General features: G+C 42.1%; 1 protein-coding gene across 14 annotated transcripts in view; it reads right to left on the bottom strand.

Annotated features, from left to right (window-relative positions):
- The window catches only part of DST (dystonin), a 508,299-nt gene that overhangs the window by 79,907 nt on the left and 405,167 nt on the right, over window positions 1–23,225 (bottom strand). For all 14 annotated transcript variants that reach the window (XM_032647809.1, XM_032647814.1, XM_032647805.1 and 11 more), the window contains 4 exons: window positions 22,483–22,978; window positions 19,150–20,621; window positions 3,648–3,809; window positions 1,991–2,161 (listed from right to left, as the gene is read on the bottom strand). In XM_032647809.1, the coding sequence (XP_032503700.1) occupies window positions 1,991–2,161; window positions 3,648–3,809; window positions 19,150–20,621; window positions 22,483–22,978 (2,301 nt within the window). The remainder of the gene's footprint in view (window positions 1–1,990; window positions 2,162–3,647; window positions 3,810–19,149; window positions 20,622–22,482; window positions 22,979–23,225) is intronic.

The following is a 23,225-nucleotide window of genomic DNA, read 5'->3' as shown; positions in this document are numbered from 1 at the left end:
AGTGATCTGTCCCGTTGAGATAGAAAAGGTCATTATAAATCACTGCTGTTTTCAAAACCTTTCCCCATGTTAAACAATCCAACGCAGAAGGGAAGTTGAAAGTCAGACCAAGTTCACAAGCTAGTGAGGCTACAACTAGAGGCTCTTGGTTGCTTTTAGGGGGTAAGATAGCTCCTAAAATTCTTTACGAGGATGAAAACTAAAAAGAGCCTTTAAATATCATTTCCACAATGAACCGAGGGGGAAACATGTCTGAAATCCCCAAAGCTGGCTAAGGAAGACTAATATTTCAGGATTGAGCCATGGAAAAAATTTCAATTTAATGCTTCATTTTGAGAAACCTGGAAGGGAGTGTTTGACATAGGTAGCCAGAAATCAGGATTCCCTTCCTCCAATGAATCAAAACAAGTATTTCAGGAATAAGTGCAATCCCCAGGCCCTGTGTGAAGAGCAGTGAGGAAGGCACAGGTGTACAGAATGCTGAGTACCGCACTGCTTCCTTAACCTGACCCTGACTGATGCCTAAGGACCAAAGGCACAGACAGTCACCCAGAAGTAACAAGGTGGAAGGGTATTTTCTCACTGTCACTTTGGGATCAAGGCCACCACATCAGGAAGGGAGGGGAACAGGGCTAAAGAGAAGGGGAAGAGATGCCCTCTCTTGACACAGGTCAGAGCCATCATAAAATCAAAGTACAACAGGTGGTTTAGGCAGTAAAGAGAACAATTAAGTGGATTACTTTTGGTAAACTTTAACGCACAGCTTCTAGCAATTAAGACAGCAAAATCAATAGACAGGTTTTGTTGGCTAAGCACAGTTCATTAACTCTGGGCAAATAATAAATGTTTAAATCGTGAATGGTAGCAATTATATTATTATATTTAACACCAGATTATATTATATATTTATTACATTATATAAATTATACATATATATTATTTTATTACATATCATTATATACTACCATATTTTTTCAAAAATCAAACAAATGCAATGTGTTTCCTGTTATATTTCTTTAATCCTACCTGTAAATCTATTTCTAATAATTTAATTTCCCAAGATACTAAAGTCTTCGAAGAATTTTTAGAGAGAGTAGTACTGGGTGTCAAAACCCAATTAAGCCTCTTAATCCAGTCTCTTCCTTTTAAAGGTCCTGTCTTTTTAAAGAGAAGCCTTATCAGTGTGCTGTGTGCCAGGTGCCACCCCCCACGTGTCATTTCAAGTCATGGCTGACAAATCAATACTGGACAGGTCACTAAGTGCTTCCTAATGACCACAAAAATTGTACATGTGGCCCCAAGTAGTCACCATCCCTCTAAGAAGTGTCTTTCCAGCTGGGTCCTGTATTTGCTGAATCAAAAGACACAGCAGTATGGTTCTCAGTGTATGTGAATCAACTCTTTGCCATGTCAGTACAGGCTGAACCATAACAAACTGCCCATACTGACTCTATAAAATAGGCAATTGCATGTGCATCAACCTAATACACAGGAGAACAGTATTTCTGTTCGAAGTCACCTTTTCGGTAAGTGATGTCTTCGAACTCAACTACACTATTTTTTAAAATTGTACACACACACCCCTCCACTCAGCACTTCCTGTCCCCCACCCTCGCACTCTGTCTCTTGCTAATAAGTCTTATCTCCCATCCCAGTGTTATTTATCGATGGCTAATGTAACACCATTTACGTGTTTACTTTGTTTATTGTCTCTCTCTCCCCGTTCCTCCCTTACCACTAAACCTTAAACTCGATGAGGAACGTCTATGGTTTGTATTCAATGATATATCTCCAGCACCTGGAACGATGGCTGACCTGTGGCAGATGGTCCACAAATATTTGTTGAATGACTAACAAAACAATGTCTAGAGCATTGATTACCAGTTAACGAGGATATCCTATTAACACAAATAAAGAGAGTCACAAGGTGAACTTTTACTCTCATTGTTAAGATTTAACATGAAACAGTACGAAAGCTCCGCTAACTTACCTTCTGCTCTTGTATCTGGGCCTTCACCACCTTGAATTCTGCCGATGGGGGCTTCTGATTGGCCACAAGCTCCTCGGTATCCACCATCCAGCTGAGTAGGGACTCCAGGGCATCCTGGAACCTCCCGCAGTGCAGCAGGGCCTCCTGCAGCTGGGCTGCTCGCTGGGCCACCTGCACAGCACCAGGGATCCCCAGTTATCTACTGCGTTCATGAAAAATGAAATTTGCCCACCAGCCAACACTTTCCATGCTCATCTTCCCATCTGGTCACAAGTTTTCTTTTCCTTCTCACTTAAAATTCACCCAAAGCATTGCTAGTGGGCAGGATACAGATGGAAAGGAGACAAACGCAAACTTAGCAAGTAAGCCAAGGAGATAAGGTTGCCATCTCAACCAGTCAGTGCAAAAGGGGAAGGCTTTGAGATTCTGGAAGTATCCAATACATTTATGATTAGCAATGAATGGTTCAAATATTTTAAGGTTACTGAAAGAAACAGTGCCTTATTCATTTTTATCATTACCCCTGGGATTCATTCTTTATTTCCTACTGTTGAATATTTTTTTAAAGACTAAGATTTAAACAACAATATGACTGTGGGGAGAATCAGAATTACGTTCTGCTAGGCAAAATAACTATGAAGTATCCAATTAAATTCTGCTAGATCCAAGCTCTATAGAGTCCTTTCTTGACAAGCCAGGGCCTTTGTCGCCCAGTAAATGGAGTCTCTGTGTTCTGCATAGAGATATCCTATTGCCCCCTCAAAGGTCTTTTCTTTTTGGGCTGAAAAAGTAGTTGGCAAGATATTTTAAGCTCCATGGAAAGTATTCACACCTGACACTGCATCCCAGTTGTATTTGAGGAGTGCTGCGGTATGAATCAAACTCTAAAGAAGGATAAATGTCATTCTGAGATCCAGCCACTGCTTAAGATTTCAACGCAAGGAAAACTCCAAGAACAATCCCCCACCACGACCACCACTAGATGAGCACTGCCATCCCGAAATCCTTTTCTGATCATTTCTGTCACATAAAGAGCTGCCACTGTGCGTCAGCATCACCTTCTTAAGATATCAGAGCATTATTTTCCAGTGTTTTCCATCATGGGCATTTAGAAAAAGGTGGGATCTACATCTTATCAGTAAAATAGTATTTGGACTTAATGATCTATAGCGAGGTGCAAACCCTTAGTCCAGGGCAAACAGACACAGAGCTGTACTGTGTGACCTATTACACAGTATGGAGTGAGTTGCTGACATCTGAAAATTAGGTTTCACATAAAAAGTGAGAGTTCCAAGTTCTTTGCAAAATAAGTAAAGGATCTGGCAACAGGGAGCACAGATCCCTATGGGACACTGATTATGGAGCCAAGTAGCCCCTGTGCCCTTGGAGGTACGTGTGCTCCCACCAGCCCAGGGCCAGGATCCTGGCCGCCTGCCATCACAGCTGTGCGGTCAGGTCCCTATCCTCGTGGGGGCAGTGGGTGGGGGAGGTCCTTCCTGCTTCTGTGCTGCCCAGCAAGCCCTGGGGGCATCTAGGGTGGGCTATCAGTTCATGGGGATGTCAAGGAACAGGCAGGTTTAGGGAAGCTTGGTGGTCACAGCAAATGCTGGAGAAGAACAATCCACAGAAATGACAGCGAAGGGGGTGGTAACGTCACCTTCTTGTTGAGGATCTTCCATCGTGCACTGGCATTGTCCAGGTCCCGCTCCAAGGCCTGGGTGCTGGTGCCCTTAGCGGCACTCTGAATGAGGCCTTGACCCAGCCAGTTCACATCCTGCTGTTTAACCTGCAAGGGTTCAATCTCTTCTTTTTGAAACACCTGCATTGGAAAGAACAATAATTATATGAATTATAGTACCTAACAGCCACCAAATATAAACATCTGTCCAATCATCAGGTATAGATTATTAGAAATAAAGATCATTTTTGTTGCCTATTCATGTGTTACAGCTGCTTTACGAATAATAATGAGAAAGTAAACTAAATATAAATTCACAATATTATCAAAACCATTCAGGTCAGAAAGAGAATGATAAATACCGTATGATATCACTTACATGTGGAATCTAAAATATGACACAAATGAACTCATCTACGAAGCAGAAACAGACTCACAGACATGGAGAACAGACCTGTGGGACTTCCCTGGTGGTGCAGTGGTTAAGAATCCACCTGCCAATGCAGGGGACACAGGTTCGATCCCTGGTCCGGGAAGATCCCACATGCCGTGGAGCAACTAAGCCCGTGCACCACAACTACTGAGCCTGCGCTCTAGAGCCCACAAGCCACAACTACTGAAGCCCATGCACCTAGAGCCCATGCTCCGCAACAAGAGAAGCCACTGCAAAGAGAAGCTCATGCACCGCAACAAAGAGTAGCCCCCTCTTGCCACAACTAGAGAAAGCCCGCGCGCAGCAACGAATACCCAATGCAACCAAAAATTAATTAATTAATTAATTTAAAAAAGAGAGAGAGAACAGACTTGTGGTTGCCAAGGTGGGGGGAGGGATGCACTGGGAGTTTAGAGTTAGTAGATGCAAACTATTACGTATAGGATGGATAAACAACGAGCTCCCTTACTGTAGAGCACAGGGAACTATATTCAATATCCTGTGATAAACCATAATAGAAAAGAATAGAAAAAAGAATGTATGTATATGTATAACTGAGTCACTTTGCTGTACAGGAGAAATTAACACAACATTGTAAGTCAATTATACTTCAATTAAAAAAAAAAAAAGAAGGTATAGAAAATGCTAAGGAGCAAAATGGTAACAAGGGCCCAAGATGAGCCTTCCTGGCAAGAATCCTTATAGGCCCTTCCAAGGATGCCTGCTGCTAACTGGCAAATGACATTTGAGACTCAAATTGGAAATGGAGGTCACTGACAAGAAGATGACGTGAGCCAGAGGGGCAAATACAGGGAAAGAAACAGAAAAAAGAGGTAGATGGGCACTGCAATAGTGTGGATTCCTACACGTCTAGCCCCTCAACGCCTGTCAAGATGCCGACGGGCTTGCAGGATGCACGGAGGCCTCTCCCCACGGATCTGATCACACAGGGCCGGCACAGCAACCCTGGTCACCCTTGGATCACTGCCTGCACTGTCAGCAGTTTTCCAGCACTCTCCCTGCCAACTCTCCATCCCACCCAACTTACAGGTCCCGCTGCCTGTAACTGGCAAAAGATCTAATTAATGTATTAGGGTAAAATGCAAGTTCCACGAAAGCATAAATTTCTCTTTTCCTTATAGTCGTTCTATACCCTGGACCTACCACAGTACCTAGCTTGTAATATGGACCTGTTAATGATTTGCCAAATGAATATCAGTATAGAAAATTTTATTTATATCTTGGGGTATATGATGATAACCCCTCAACAGATAATACTGAGGGAGGTACAACAATTCTTTCACAGATAATACAAATGTTTTTAATATAGGGCTTGAGGGATGCTAGGAAGGCAAATAAATTAATTTAACTAAGGAAGGAAAGCTTCAGCTAGAGATTAAGGTAAGACAAGGTTTGGGGCGCTGAGTCATTATACTACAGGCCACTATATAAGTATATCAACAGTCCAAGTGAATGAACAGTTAAACAGAATATATGAAAACAATAAAAACAAATACCAAAATAGGACTTAAGAAAAAATTACAGGCACAGTATGGAAAATAATTTTGAAAGATGTAGAGGCTGCCAGAGACAAACTCTGCCGACTCTGGAGCAAGCCCAGCACACAGGATACTTCTGTGTTATAGAATGAATGAGTAAATTAAAGAACAGCAAACAAATAAATGATCATCTCTTCTAAAAGTCCCCTCTTAGCAAAAAGCCCAAACTTCTTCCACAGAAAATCCAGACAGTTTCCACACTGGCTAATTGTTTCTATATAACAATACTCAGTATAAAGAGTCAACTACACATAAACAAAGAATTATAAGAATTCCCCAAATCCTTGGGAAAAAATGACCATATGTCTTTCATGATTTTTTAAAAAGCCATTAATTTACCCAATAAGTCAACAGAAACTTACAGGAAGGTGGTGAAAACAGAATTTGGTGCTATGATCCTACTTCTTTTCTATACCACTTTCCAAGTTACTATTTCTAGGAACTAATAGCTGTAGATATGTTTTACTACTTACCAAAAAAAAGAGCGGGGAGGGAAACTGCTACATTTTTAATTCCAGGAACTTGTCTGATACATAAGGATGCAGGGGAAAGTTTTATTCTCCCTCACAGCTAATTTTCAGGGCAAAACAAAACAAAACAAAAACCTAATAAAAACGTTCCAGTAAATCGCCTTAACCCCTGGACTTGGCTTTAAAGAAATGAATTTCAGGGTTGCCTATCAGGGTAGTTCTGGGTGAGTCTGTGGTAATTTTCTCAAGTGCTAACAAAAATACACTAAGGGTTAAAAAAAGATAACTACTAAAGAATCTATATACTCCTAACAGTTTACTTTCTACAAATAAACTGCAAAATACAGTAAAAAAGAAAAAGTACTCTGCTAAGCTTTCAAACGAGCATGCCATTTAATGCAACCTCATGGAAAGGGCATCCCTGATTACAGCAATTATTTCATAGACTGATAGTGTCCAAATTCCTTATCTCTCAGTAACAAAATACCTAGGAAGAGAGACTCTCCTCCCAATCTAACCCATGAGTACACAAACACAAGAGAGGCTTAAAATAAAATAAAATTACCTCTGAGGCAAAGTTTACCAGAAGAGCTTAGGAAAAGGACCAAAATAGCTGAACTTCAATCTAAGTGGGAAGAAAAAAATTACAGGCTTGACAACCAACCTCTCCCTATTACAAGGCAGTACGCTTTACTTGCTTACCTCACTCACCACTTACCAAAAGTGAGGGGCTATACAAGTGAGGGGCAAAATACAGCACAATTACCTCTCTCCCCCATGCAGAGCTACTGAGAGAATATTTTCAGAAGGTGTAAAAAGTCCTCAATTTGAGGAGAGCACTTCTCAGACCATAACAATACTGTGTTGGTACCTTCCTAAGCCCGTTCGAGCTTAATAAATCCAATATAACTGCCCTTAAATGGCTGGGTCTTAAACCACAATTTGTGGAAAAGCCTAAGCCTAACATAAATTCACACTGGAGGCACTCAAATGAAAGGGGAGAGGCACCGTCTCTACAACCAGGAGCAGGACTCCAAACAGCTGGGGATAATCACGCTCCTCAAAAACGGTCCCTAATTAATTTGCTGTTATGATCATATCAATATCTGTCATCTGGTAGGGTACTAGTCAAACCCCCCCAAAGACAAGACCGGATTGCCATGATTGGAAACACCAGTGGCCACTTGACAACACTACCACAGACCTTGGGCATCACAGAGTTTCCCATCTCCGTTAATTACCTGAACTGAGCGAAAGCCATTACAGACAGGGTCCAAGGTTCCTGCCCGGGCCCTTGTTTTTCGGGCAGCGGCTTTATTTCTTACTGCTCTGAATTTGGGGGAGCATTGCATAGGGATCGCCTCCATCTCCTGGGCAGAAAGGGGAGCCTCCATGTCCTCTTGAGATGCTACGTTGGATTCTTCCAAATCGTGTTGTGTCAATAATGTCAGGTTTTCTACTAAACTTGCGCTACCCCCATCTACATCATTTCCCCCCAGATCTGTGTGAAGGAGAGGCAAATCCTCAGGAGAACCTCCCATAAATTCCCTACTTCGTGCTGTGCTTTGTAATTCTCCTGGTCCATATGTTTTTCCTTCTTCTCTGGGGTTAGAAATACACTTGTTTTCTCCCTCTCTTGGCAAAATGAATGGGTCAGCCTTAAGGGTGCTCTCTTTGACATCATTCTGCAGGCAGCAATTTTCACCACGGATTTCCCTTTGACCGTTGACACGTTTTGTTTCCTCTGGTGGAGAAACATCATGTAAAATCGTTTTGAAGTTGTCATCAAGGTGGGCGCTTCTGCATGAAAGCAAGGGGATTTTCTGTTCGCTGATGCAATTAACAGAAATAAAGGGTCTATATTGCTCTGCTATGTGAATATCTTCAGCAGAAGACAAGCTTCTAATTCGGGATGGGTCTCCAGGTAAAATGCCCTGTTTTTCTTCCCTCTCGGCTGGAGGACTGCATAACCCAGAGTCATCCTCCTCTGACGTGAGAGAATTACTACCCCCTCTGCACTTGCCAGCCTTGGTAACAGCATCTGACAGATCAGGAGGTTCAACAAAAGAGCTTTCACTTTTGTTTGCATAATCCATAAAATTGGCTGGGACGAACATTCGCCATGACCGTCTATGCTCTTTCTTTTCTGTGTGAGATTTGGCTTTGGGTAATCCTGTGCTTCGGATGATATCGCTATTTAGTTTGAGGGCATCAAAGATCATCTTTTCATCGAGTTTGTGAGTTTCACGGCCTCTCAGCTCAAATGCACTGGAAGAAGCAAGGGCACCATTGGAGCATAAAGAACTGACATCCAGTGTTCTGTGACTGTAGGGTAAAGTCCGATCTGTGAAATGCCTGGAAGACAGGCTCCCCTTGGAACCAGAGTCGATCTGCTCATTCAGCCTAACCGTGTCGTAGATGGAGCGCTGCGGGACGTAACAGTCCTCGATGTTGAGGTCCTCCTCTTCCTCACCCTTCCCTACACAGGGGGGATTCTGACGTAAACAGTCCGGTCTGCTCAGCGGCTTGCCCATTTTGGAGACAGTTAAAACAAATATTGCAGCTCTTGACACAGAAAGTGGGAAATAAGGCAACGCATCTTTCAGCAAAGCACACTTCTGAACAGAACTATAAAGTGTCTCCAGCCCAAGGACGCATCTCACATAACACGCGTCATCATAGATGAGGTGTTTAAGGCCAGCAGCAGGGCACCGGTCTACTTTGCAACCCTCCCTTTACCCTGGTGGTTTGAGAATGATTCTCAAAAATAAAGTGCATCATGAGCAGAGAACAGAAGTCTCCTTCCTCCTCCTACCCAGAAAGGCCCCCAGAGTTCCCTTTCATATACTCCAAAACACAGAAAAAAGAAAACAAATAATACACTTAACAGTGGCTCAAACACTTAGAACATTCCATTGTCGGTCCATTTCCCTTTTTATTCTAATTTTGCATCTGAGATTTCCAGGTTAAAATTTCCAAAGGAGCCAGCATCTTAACCGGCTGAATGTTAATTTCAGCAGTGCTCTGGTTAACTGTAATCCACTTAAAGACGGCCTGCAAAACTCCATCTCTTTTATAAATAAACCAAGGTTCAGAAACTTAAAAGACAAACCCAGGGACCATGGACTGTTCCAATGAAGGCACAGAACAAGTCTTCAGAGAAAAATAAGTTAAGTCTAATGCGGTAAGAAAGTTCAAATTTTCTTTTACTCTTTTTGGGAGTTGCTATAAATAATCTTGATTCGAAAGGCAGTCTTTCTACCCATATTAAGCTTCTTCGAGACTATTCAGAATTATCCAAAGAGGAAAAAATAGGCTTTTGGGCGGCCAGGCCAGTACAATCCAGCGACCGTTTAAAGTAAACAGAAAGCACGGTGTACTATAAACTCCCCTTTAAAAAAAAAAAAAAAAAAAAAAGCCATTTTCAAAGACTCTTATCTGATCCTCCTTAAGACGACGGATCCACCTGAGGCAACTGCAGCAGAGAAGAGCTCCGGGCTTCCTCTAAGGCTCGGGCTGCTGGGACCCCGCCGGCCTTGAAAGGCGCAGCTGGAGGCGGCGGGCGGGCGTCCCGAGCCCGGGCGCTCCCGGGGGCGCATCTGCCGCGCGCCCCTCGCCGCCGCGGGGCCCGGGCTCCCACTCCGCCGCTACGCGCTCCCGAGACCGGACTCCGTGGGCATATCCCCCGGACTCCGGCCCCGTCCGGCCGGGAGCCCTCGAGCCTTTGAGGGGGAGGTGCCCAGAGGCGGGCGGCTGCGAGGCAACCGCCTGGTGGTGACATCAGCGCGAACCAGACCCGGTCCTGGAGGCGCGGGGAGGGCGGCGCGGGTTCGCGTATCTGGTAACTGGGGAGGTGGGGGAGGGGCGAGCAGAGGCGGAACAGACACCAGGAGCCCCGCCGGGACTGCACCCCTGGGAATAGGAAACAGGGATAAGGGCTAACAGGTCCCCATCCTTTAGCTGAAACCATACTCCTGTGCTCTGCAGCTGCGGACTCTTAGACGTTTAGTGTCTGCAAATGCAGAGCGCGCATCACTTTCAAGTCGACTCTTGTGTCATTCTTTTTAAAACCCAAGTTCAAGTAGAACTGTTCTCCAGAGTCAATTATTCCTAAGCTTCTTCGAGAAGAAGAATATGAATATTAGCGGACATGAATATTAGTCGTTACTAATAAGCATGCATTCCTCTTGAATTTGATGCAAAGCTCAGGCAAAGATCAAGGGCAGTTAAATGACTCTGGATATTTCATTAACAAAATCACACCCACTTTTTTTAATCTACTGAATAAACACTCTTTAAAAATACTGTTTGAAAATTAACTCAGCAAGCCAAACCTTAGCCTTTGGGTGTGTGTGTGGGGAAATTTCATAGATTCATTTAAATAAAGTAAAATCTATCCATTCCTTATCTTATGAAATAAGCAACCATGCCAGAGTAGCAGATAGAGGGCAGATTTTCTTTCCTCAATCTCACAAAATAATCATTTGAACATAAGTAAAACTGTGCTGGCCCCAAGTGAAGACAGTTCTATTAAAAACAACCCTATACTTTCTCTGATAACTTTACAGAAAAGATGTGGGATGGACCTTTTGTACCTTTCATAAGAAAATATTCCAAAATGATTTTTATAAACCTAAGAACTGAATCTTTGAAAAACAAAATCTATCCATAACTGGAACTCTACAGGTTACACACCCATTCAACAATTAGATACAATTACACACCCATTCAACAATTAGATACAACTCAGTATATGGCCATCATGAAGTTGGAAAAAATATCTATAGCCAACTAGAAGGGAATATATACATAATAAACAACCCATCAACATGATAATATCAATGCCCACTCTTCAGAGTCAAGAAGTGAAATACTGCAACAAGCACTTGATTCTGTCTAAGCACACAGGCTGTTGTGACATGTGGATCATAAGACAAAGAAAAACGTGCCCACAGTTACCACGTTTGAACAGTGGGTCGTGCCCTAGGCTGGAATCAGCAGAAACTAAGGGTTTGACTGTCAGTTGCCACTACCTTCCCATATAAGCTATTTATTCACGGCTACATGAATAATAAAGTTTCCACAGAATGTGGACCAGGGCCTTTCTCTAAACAGAGATCCTCCCAGAACTTTTCATAAGAAAAAATGGCCCTAATTCCGCCCAACTTAGGCTCTAACTCTGGATCATTAGCACAATTCTATTCTAGTCTTCTAACCTTCTGTAAAGCTAAGAACAGCAACCTCACATTTCAGGTGGATAGTACACTTTTAAAGCTACATAGACAATTCATTCATAAACTCAACCATTCATCAAACAGTGCCCACTATTACCAAACAGCATGGAGAGCCCTGGCAAAGTGCTGGTGCCCAGAGATGCAGCACCCCCGCCCCTTCATGGCTTACAGTAAAGTGGAGAATATGGATGAGAAAGTGAGCAGAGTACAGCTGGGAAGCAGGAAGTGCTATGGGAAAATGTCCTCTAGTTGATTATGTTTAAGGATGTGCCATTTATTTAATAATTGAATCCCTATTTTATTAAGCTGATTTCAACTAACTCTACAAAGGACGATCCTAATAGATTCTGATTCAAATTGAAATTTGTACTCTTAATATTACATTGGTATTGATGACAACAACTTGTATATTTATCTTTGTGACTTGGAATCAGATTCCAAAGATCTATCTGGATAACATAAAAGAACTCACATTTAGAGCAGAACTGGACTGGCTGACCTTTTCTTCCTAAATTTGGTTTACGCAGCTACTTTCAATGCTATGGTCTCTAAAGTTAGTAAAATCGAGATGTACTGAACTGTGTTAAATGCTAATGGTGATACCTAGCTCTCTCACATTTTCGTAAGAGAGAAATACACAATGAATAAAATGAGCAAGGTTTTTCTGAAAAGTAGTCAACAGTATTATTTCATACATAAAGAAATCACAATGTTAAACTGGTCTCAAAACATAACTTTACACAGCCTACTAGATGTGATTCAGTTAAAAAATCTTCTAAAGGCAGATGATTTTAGAAAAGTACACAAATACTAATTGAATTATAAGCAAAACAGTATAATTTTCTCATTCTGTATTTCTAAAATTAAATTAAATCTTTTAAAAAGAAAAGTTCCTGAAAAATCTTACCACAAAGTACAATGATCCACGTCATAGAAAAGGTAAAAGACTAATTTTACCAACTGAAACATGGAGTTTTTAGAGCTGAAAGGCTAGAGATATTAGGAAATTCAAGTGCAGTAAATGGACAATGTTTGTGAGTAAATGCACTATTATCCATAAAAACTGACCAAAGTATCTTCCTGGCCCAGTTGCTCCTGAAATATGGATTAGAAGCCAAACAAGAGATGTGGTTTTTTTTTGCTGTGAGTACAAAACTAGGCCTTAGAAACAACAATTTCTATTATTCTTTCTAAAATAGATGTGCCATTAGCTCAGGAAAATGGAAAGCAACCTATGTTCTTAGTTTTCAAACTGATAAACAGCTTCACATAAATGGGTCAAGGGTTTTCAAGGATAGTCATCAGATGAACATGCAGTAGCTATTTATTTCAGTGGAAAATAATTTATATTTGAAGGAAAATAGGATATTCAGACCCCATGACAAAAGCAAACAAATTCAGAAACACTTAATAGGGTGACTGATCTTGATGGGAATTTATCTTGAATGTTAAGTAGGATCTGTAATATGCACTCCTCTTCTTCCTGGAAGTTACCATCACAGCATTTACCTACCCGAAGCTATTATTTAATGAATGATTACAGACCTAGAGAAACATTTAAAAAACATTAACCCATCAAATTTTCTTATCCAGAAACCAACGCATCATTTCGAAACAACAAAGCAAATTCCTCCCTCTCTGCTCCCATTTCTCTCACACACACACACACACACACACACACACACCCCTTTAAGCAACTTTCCAGGAGAGTAAAATAAATTATGTAGATCTCCTTTTATCTAAGGAAGGCCCATGATAATGACAGGAGATGCTACAGCCTGGTGCTTTGTGTGTGCTGGTGGGTGTGTCTGGGCTGGGGGTGGCGGGGAGAACGACTTTAAAATGAAGATACAAATTTATCCAGTTAACAACAAAACCACCAAAAAATCTCCTGGTATAAAATCTCTGGCTGGAACTGCATTCAGAACAACCTACATGAACTCCTTGATCTTTTTTTTTTTAAACTGGAATATAGTTGAGTTACAATGTTGTGTTAGTTTTAGGTGCACAGCAAAGAAGTGATTCAGTTATATACATATAACTGAATATATATAGTATATATATACCATTTATGACAAGATATTGAATATAGTTCCCTGTGCTATAGTAAGTCCTGTTGTTCATTTTATATAGTATAGTAGTATGTATCTGCTAATCCCAAACTCCTAACTTATCCCTCCCTCCCTCCTTTCTTCCCCTTTGGTAACCGTAAGTTTGTTTTCTACATCTAACTCCTGGATCTTCAATGAAGCCATAGGAGTTAAGAGGCCACATGACACTAAGAGCATGGCGTTAGTTAGAAGCAAACATGGAAAGAGCCCTCGTGCCACGTTCTCCACCAGGACAGCCTTTCGGGGTAGGAAGAAGGCCCCACTGGCTCTGCTGGTGTGTGTGGTGGGACCATGGAGTCTTACGAACCTTGCCATCACATCAGCGCCATCGTAGTGGCCTCATGCAGCCTCTGCTTTGGTGGGCCTTCTGTGTTGCCCAGCATAGGTGATATTTTTTTCTTCCTAACATCTTAAAGGCACTCTGATATAGCTGACTGAATAATGTGACCTTCCTGCAAAGCCCATGCATCAAAGTACAGTTTCTATAGTGAAAACATTGTCACCTTTAAAAATACCACAGGAAGGTGTTACGAAACCTCCCTGATAACACAGGCTCATTAACAAAAATCCAGTCAAGTAAGAATATTTCCCCAAGAAAAACCTCTTCTGCGACAGCTTTACTGAATTTGCTCCTGTTTTTGACAAAAACAGAGAACAATTTGTCATTGACCTCTATGTAACAATACGGGCCACTGAGAAATCATTATTAAAGCATTCTTTGGACAGTTTAATTTTATCTCTAAAAATATGGTGACATCACAGAGGTTGTTGTAGGATCATTTAATAAATATCTTAAGAGGATACTTAGAAATTGATTTTTTTCAGCCATAACATTTACAATTAGGACTCAAACCTCCCGGCTTCCCCAGCTTCACGGCGCCTGGCATTCTAGTTCACCCAACATGCACAGGAGGATGCCTGGGTTCCACACTGCCTTCCCCTGGACCAGAGAACATTTATCACAGCACAGTTACATGTGTTCCGGTCTCTGTCTCTGGTTTCAACTCGGCTTAAAAATTCCCTGCTTTTAGAAATCTTTGGTTCAGAGAGACTTGTACCAGTGATGTGTTCATTTGTGGGAACAAACCGAATGACAACTGGAGCAGCAACAGAGTGGCCAGAAAAAACAGTAAGCAGGCTGTGGGTAAGACTTTTTACCACGGCCTAGATGGAGCTGGGGAGGGTCATATATTTACCTGGGATGTGACTGTATATGTTCGCTAAAACATCAAGTTTCTGTGCTCTTCACTGAAATGAAATCAATTCAGTGTGGGGATAATTGGCTGTTGATGACATCATAGGAAGGGTGGCACCTATTCCTTGTACAGAGTTGGGATGTCTTTGAAAAATAAAATAGAAATGTGGAAACGTTAATATTACCTGATAATGTAGTTTAGATTTGAAGATAATCTTGAGCAGGAATCTTTAACAGGAGGTAGGGATGGGGGGACTTTTTCCTTTCTGCCTAGGAATTTATGACAGTGTACACAGAATTTAATGCAATAATACGGAAGTATAAGTAGAAAAACAGTACTCTGGGTTATCAACAGTAATAGAAAATACCTCAGTCTTTAGACATTTTAATCCAATGACTAATATTTAGAAGTAGGAAAACAATCCACATTGTTTAAAAACCTAGCTAAAGTAACATAAAGGGTAGTACCAATCTCTTTTCAGAAACTTCGAATAGCTTTCACTGACAGTGAATTAGGACTTTTGGTTCAGAACAGCATTTGTTTTCAATCATTATGTTTGTGTTGGTATTAAACATGAATTAATTTTATCCTGTCAAGGACATTAACTGCTGTTTCCTAGGTTAAGTTTAAGGGGGAAAAAAAAAAGAATGGAACCCAAGAGGTCTGTCTTACCTAGTTTAAATAATCCATTATGCTCCCAATGAATATAACGTACCCCTGCTGAGTAACTGGGTAACAGCTATGAAGCTCCAGAAAGACTCTGAAGGCAGCTTATTCTATAGTATGAAAACCTGTCATAAGATTTTACCCATGACATTAGGTTAAACAAAAGCTACCAGGTAGAGTCATGTCAAACTGCATTTTGAAGTCTGTAATGAAAATACACCCAGTACTTCGGTGCTTTTCTGTTTCATTTTTAGAAACTATAAAATAGCAAAATACTAGTTTTTTACTCAAGACAAATTATTCCACTTAAAGCAATTTAAAAATCTTCCTAAAATATTATGCTAAAACTAATGTCCATGGGCTTCCCTGGTGGCGCAGTGGTTGAGAGTCCGCCTGCCGATGCAGGGGACACGGGTTCATGCCCCGGTCCGGGAAGATCCCACATGCCGCGGAGCGGCTGGGCCCGTGAGCCATGGCCGCTGAGCCTGCGCATCCGGAGCCTGTGCTCCGCAACGGGAGGGGCCACAACAGTGAGAGGCCCTCGTACCACAAACAAAACAAAACAAAACAAAACAAATGTCCAACCAAAGCTTAATCTCCAACAAAAACTAAGTGAAGATCTGAATTGAGATAATTTACAACTTCAATCAAGAAAGACAAATCACTAAGACAAGGAAATGTTTGGTGCTGGTGGTAACTGTCATTATCCTCATCACAACATCTAGAGATCCATTTCTAAGACAACACACACACACACACATTCACCTCCTGTTATCATAGTGGCTGGCTTTACAGAACACATTCCTTAAGTGAGCGTTCCTGGTGTTCTGGGTTAAAATAAACAATGGCTGATTGACAGATGAATGGATAAAAAAGATTTGGTACATATATACAAAGGAATATTACTCAGCCATAAAAGAGAAGGAAATAATGCCATTTGCAGCAACATGAATGGACCTAGAGATTGTCATATTGAGTGAAGTCAGACAGAGAAAGACAAATATCATATGGTATTGCTTTTATGCAGAATCTAAAAAAAAATACAAATGAACTTATTTACAAAACAGAAAGAGACTCACAGACATAGAAAACAAATTTATGCTTACCAAAGGGGAAAGGTGGAGGGGGGTGAGAGATAAATTAGGAACTTGGGATTAACACATAAACACTAATATATATAAAATAGATAAACAAAAAGGACCTCTGTATAGCGCAGGGAACTATACTCAGTATTATATAATAACCTATAAGGGAAAAGAATCTGAAAGAGAATATATATATATATATATATATATATATATATATATATATATACACACACACACATATATACATATATATATAAAACTGAATCACTGTGCTGTACACCTGAAACAAACACAATATTGTAAATCAACTATACTTCAATTTTAAAAAATCAGAAAAACAAACAAATCAACAACAATGGCTGGTTACTCAGGCCAACCAAATCAGTCTCCAGCAAAGATGATTTGAAAATTTCCCAGAGAAGTGTAAGATGTACAACGTGATGAATAAAGTTGACCAAAACACTGCATTATAGCCACCAAAACATCCAGGCTCTGACACTTACTACCCGTGGGACCTTGGGAAAGTCTCTTCCCCTCCCTGGGTCTCTGCTTCCTTACAATAAGATGGGGATAATGATAGTACCCAGTTCTCAGGACTGTCAAAAGAATTAAAGACAGTCTAGAGTCATGCTTGACACACACTAAGCCCATAATAAATGTTAACTGTTGTAACTGTTAGTTTTTAGAACATACACTGGCAAACACACACACACAGAGAACAGAATCAGTGATTGTGTAAGCATCTTTATTTACCATAATATTCTTATTGTTTTTTACCTATGGCACTGGCATATACCAAATGCAGATGACTGTCTACTTGGAAACTTTCATTTCAGTCACTGGGTCTCAAGACACTGAAGGTATGTCATGATATTCTTTATTACTGAATTTCATTAAAATCAGTCAACTCCTTAAAAAGTAATGAGAAAACACATAGACACAGCACGCCAAGTGGCTTATTTTAGAAGACATGATCACTTTGTTTTTCTTCACAGTCAAATAAAGCAATCTGTGTAACCATGAACAGTAACGATGCTTATTTAGTGCTTTTCAGTTTGCAAAATAATTTCAAAGCAACGTGTGAGCGAGCCCCTCCTATCCCTTGCTTTTGCTTCCTTTCCGAAGACCTCTCCACAAGCAGAGCCACGTTTTTCACTGTCCTCATGCCTGGGGACCCAAAGAGGGGGCGTGGACAAAGCAGCAGCACCGATATTATTACTTTTGCTCGTTTTCCTATAAGTAGTTGAAGCAGTGAAGAGAGATAAAGGCCTGCTCTCTTTTTCTAAACAAAGTCACAGAAAACCCAAAGAAATGATAACGTTTCACAAAAGCATGCTCAACTTTCATCAGTACAAAGACCACCTGATCACTGTCATGGAAGTGTTCAAGCTTTGTCAGGTCCCACAGAAAATTCCAGAGACTCACTCCTAAGCACCCCCCTACCCCCTGTCTTCCAAGCAGCAACTGTCACAGAACTTTGTTTTTCTAACAGACAGTTCTCTTATATGAAATCTTTATTTTGCAAACCACAGTGTCAAAGTGTGACAGAGCAATGAAGTTAAATCAACAGTCAGGCAGCTTCCTTCTCCTTCCAGAATCAAGACCCAAATACAGAACCGCAGATTCTTAAGCCCTGAAGAAACTGGGCTTCAAAGGCACTCTATAAACAGCAAACAACCATAATATAACAAGGAAGAAAAAGAAGCTACTTTGAAGTTAATTTTCAAACTTCAGTCACCTAAAAATAACACCACGAAAGAGAAACAAAGGAAAGACTTTGTCAAGTACAACAGCACAGAAGTCAGGAGGTCTATTTGATTTATATTCATTTCTCCTGGGAAATGATTTGTTGTTTTGCAAATTCTGTTTCTATTTTAATCCTATTTGATGCTTCACGCATCACACCAGCCTTTACTGGAAAGTAAAACTTACCTCATGAATAGAACAGGATCCCCTGCAACCCTACAGGTTCCTGTCAGCCCTGTGCAGCAAAGGCTGGACAGCTAGGACCCTCCCTGTGCAGGTGACCCTCTCTCCAACGAGATGCGAGTTCTGCACCTGCTACCCTAAGCGGGTTCACATCGCTGACCCTGGACCTGGCCCACCCTCTCCTCCGACTCCATCATCAGGCATCACTGGGTGCTGCCAGGCGGTACACATTTCTCAGCCCCAAGGCGCTCAGAGTCCCATCAGAAATAATTTACTCCCAATCGTCTGGGGCCAGGATTACAACAAGGAACTCTACACTGCCTTTTAAAATAGGAACTTAGGGAAGAAATTCAATTAAGAAGGAGGAGAAGACTATAAAAAGGGAAAGAGCAGGAAAAGACTATAATTCACCATGAAAGAAAATGCTGGGACACAAACATGAAGAGAACACACTTTTGATGTGATGGATGGCCCTCCGTGGTTGAGTTTAAAACACGGACGTGGTCACTCCAGAGGGCAGCTGTGAGTGACATCAGAAACAGACACCAGCTTTCCAAGCACCCTTTGACCTCCTAATTCATCACAGGCCTTATCCCATGAGGGCCCAAAGCCCCAGGAAGCTTGGACTCACCCCACGTACCTGGATATCCCCTCCGCCCACGGATGCTCATTTAAGCTCCAACACTGCATGACAATCCTACTTGAAGATGCTACAAAATAGGCCATCTCCTTCTATACCTATCAGTAATGTCTTTGAATAACCAAAACGCAGAGTACAAAGGAAGCACTCCCTACCTTGAACACATCAAGCTGTTGGTTAATCAACTCTGTTTCCATGCCAACAGGGCCTTGAGACTCCTCATGCTCTTCAGCCTTCTGGAGTAGAGTAGAAAATTCCTTGAGTTTGCTGTAGAATTCTTCAAGGCGCGTGATGGTCCCTTCCACCTGCTCTTCTCTGTCTTGTGCACGGTCCCGAAGCTTGTTGCACTGTTTGCTTAAAGCCTCCAGGTCCCGTTTGATGCCGACCAGGTCAGGAGAGGCTTCCTCCGTGGCCAGCATCATCTTGCAGGTCTTATTGGCATTGGTGTTGCTTGCGATGAGCGCTTCCAGTTTCTCCAAGAAGGCTTTAATAGCCTCCCTTTGCTTCTGCAGCGTTTCCACATCTCTCCCCACTGGGGCCATGCTGTCCAACTCATCATCAAACTCCGCAAACTGAGAAAACATCTCTCGGATGGTGTTCTGGAAATGGCCGATGCCCTGAAGCTTGGTTTCTAAGAAGGAACACTTTTCATCCACCTGCTGGCTGAGGGCACTGTGCTCCTGGACTAAGGCTTCTGCTTGGAGGAGAACCTCGGAGGTGCCCTTGGAGTCGGAGGCCCCCACCACAAGGTCCTGGGCGAGCCCCTGGGCCAGATCCACCTGAGGCTTCAAGGTCTGAAGGGCTTTCTGCTGAGTCTGCAACACAGTCAGGGACTTACTGCTGTGAGCCTGGGGCCCCAGAGAGTCGTGCATATCTAGCTGTTCCTTTGCACACTGAAGCTGCCTCTGAGCTTCTTTGGAAACTTCTTGAAATTCTTTAAATTTCTGGGCCATGTTCTCCAGAGAGAATTTCTTCCTGTGCACTTGCTCGGTGGCCATGTCCATCTTCTGGAGCAGGGATTCCTTCTCCTCTGCCACCGCCTCTTTGTCCACTTCACAGACACGGAGCAGGCTGCTGGCTGCACTGTTTAGCTGTTCCACCATCCCAAAGTGCTGGTCCCTCTCCTTCTGCAGAGACTTTAACTGGGCAAGAGATTTCTCTGTCTCAGCAGGATCCAAGCTACACTTTATTTCCTTGAGGCTGTTTTGACACCTGTCTATCCATGGCTGGAGCATCTCCACATGTTCTTTATACTTGAGAGCTTTTTCCAGTGAATCTTTCACCCTGTCTTCTCTTTCTTTCACCTGCTTCTGAAATCCATCCCAGTTGGTTTTAATTGTGTTCAGTTGTAACTGTAACGCTACCTTCTCAGACCCTTGTGTTTTTAGTAACAGGTTTTCACCTTCCGCCATGGTTTTCTCATAAATGTGAGACTCGGCGGTCAAAGTTTTCCTGAAGTCTTTCTGATCTTTCATTAATGACTCCAAGACCTCGACTTTGGCTGATATCGGGGGAGATTTGTTCTGTTCTTCCTTCTTGGTATCCAGCCAAGCCTGGAAATCTCTAGACATTTGCTGAAATTGATGAGAGCTGGCACAGGCTGACTGAAGATGCTGGACATGGTTCTCTAAAAAATAAAACCACAGACATGTTTATTTTACATCAAAATGTTGAATAAATCTGCAAAATGCCAAGAGAAAAACCACCAAATAAATACACAGAATAATCTGAACGCAAGGGCTACTAGCACTGACTATGAGAATGACAAAAGCGCTTACGTTATGGACAAAGGCGGTGGCAGAAGGGCAAGAGGTGAGGACTACAGCAAGAAAAGAGACAACAGAGGCTGGATACTAGAGCCACCTCCATCCTAGGGCGAGGTAGTGACAACTGTTCAAAGCTCTAGGTGATGCTGATCAATAACCAATCTCTTATTAAATGTGACTTTTCCACCTGTGTGATTTTTTTTTCCTTTGGCCCTGCAGCATGCAGGGTCTCAGTTCCCCAACTAGGGACTGAACCCGTGCCCCCTGCAGTGGAAGCGTGGACTCTTAACCACTGGACCGCCGGGGAAGTCTCCACCTGTGTAATTTTTACCCATCACGGAGGCAATGTAAGGCAGCCCACGGAGACAACATGGGTCTGGATCCCAACTCAGCCTCTCAAGAGCTGGAGGACCTAGGGTGAACGATTAAACCTCTGGGCCTCATTTCCCCAAGTGTGAGCCGGCAACACTGATAGAAGCTGTCATGGGAATGAGGTGACAGTGCGTGCAAGTAAAGCTCTGAGCTGAATGCCTGTCACGGAAAAGGGTTCCTAACAATAGTCACCATCACTATAATCATCATAGCTCATGTTTGCTATCCATATCACGTCAAAATCAAGGAGTTAAGTCTGAAACGGTTGCTATGATCAGTAAACAAATCCAATCAATTATTAAAAAACATAAACTGAGTGCCTAGTGTTACTTGGCAAATGACAACACAGCAACCAACGGGCTCTCCTCTGGCCTGCCCTTCTCGGGCCCAGGAACTGCTGCTGCTGCCTTGGACCATCCTGGGCTCAGCGGCCACAGAGTGATGGCTACAGCAGGCGAGAGAGGAAATCGTGCATAATGCTTCTCTCTCGCACGTTTCTCTGGAAAAGCTTCCATGATGGAGCCAGACGAACTAGCTGTTATCAAGAAAATGATGCCAAGCCTTTTTTAATAACTGTAGTCGTCTCCTTTTCTGGTGGAACAAGACTGTCGCATAGCATAAACACTGACACCTTTAAAAACCAATTTGTTTTATTTACTGTTTTTTAAAATTGAAGTATAGTTGATTTACAATGTTGTGTTATTTTCTACTGTACAGGAAAGTGATTCAGTTATACATATATACACATTCTTTTTCATATTCTTTTCCATTTTGGTTTATCACAGGAGACTGAATAGAGTTCCCTGTGCTATGCGGTAGGTCCCTGTTGGTTATCCATTCTATATAATATCCTACGATAAGCCATAATGGAAAAGAATATTAGAAAAGAATGTATATATATGTATAACTGAGTCACTTTGCTGTACAGAAGAAATTAACACAAGATTGTAAATCAACTCTACTTCAATAAAAAAAAATTTTTTTAATAGTTTGCATCTGCTAATCCCAACCCCCCCCCTCCATCTCTCTTCTACCTCTCCTGCCCCTTGGCAACCACAAGTCTGTTCTCTATGTCTGAAAGTCTGTAAAAACTAATCTGAAGTACCCGAAGTTTCCATGGGCCTATGCGAAGTGGACTTTGCTGGCAGGGGGTCCGCCTATCATCTGTGCAGAACTCCCCGCCCCTGCAACACTGTGTGTGCATGTGAACCCAAATCTACCCTCCTTGCATGCACCTCTCACTGCGGGCTGGTTCACTTTAGGGGCCTGGTTTCCCCAACAGCTTGGAAATAGGGAGTTCACTGATCCCTATTTCCAGGAAATACATGCATTCAAAGAAGACACACAAACCTGCTTTTAGTTCAAGATCCTTAAATGATTTTAAGATGCCTTCCAGTTGCCGACTAAGTTCAGCTTTCAAGTACTCTTCTTTAACCAGGGCTGCCAGATCCTCTCCCAGAGCCTGGGCCACTTTGATCTGCTTCATTTCCTGCTCTATTTCCTGCTTCATTTTCTGGGCTGTTTCCAGCTGCTGGTTCATCGCGTCAGAGTGTGTGCTCCCGGCCACACTGCTGCTGAGTTTATTATCCAAGTCGGCCAGCTTATCAGAAAGGCTTCTCAGCAGGCTTTGATACTGGGTGCTTTTAACAATGGCATGGTCGATCCGGTCACATCTGTCCCTCAATTGTCCTGTGAGGCTGTCCCATTTTTGGGTCACAGCTGCTAGCTGTTCCTTCACAATCCCGTGGAAGGATGGGTGCTCCCCAGGTCTGTGCAGTATGCCCTGACCAGCCACTGTTAGCTGTTCATACTGAGGTTTCCGGGTATCAAATTCTTGCAGGAGAATCTAAGGTAAAGAGGTGACGAGGGCAAATAAACACACAAATGACTAGAGAATTAATTACAGAAAACATACCTTTAAGTTTCTAAACAGACAGAAATGGTAGTTAATTATCTAGTTTTTATTTTATTTTTGTTACTGCTTTCCTAGCTTTTATTTCAAAGGCAGTCCAATTATCGTAAACTAATCCAAAGAGCAATGGTACTTCACAGAGATTAACATTTTGTCTAAAATAATATCCCCCAAGGGAGAC

This window comes from Phocoena sinus, chromosome 11, assembly GCF_008692025.1.
Source record: "Phocoena sinus isolate mPhoSin1 chromosome 11, mPhoSin1.pri, whole genome shotgun sequence".
Classification (NCBI taxonomy): domain Eukaryota; kingdom Metazoa; phylum Chordata; class Mammalia; order Artiodactyla; family Phocoenidae; genus Phocoena; species Phocoena sinus.
This window is presented reverse-complemented; position numbering and strand designations above follow the sequence as displayed.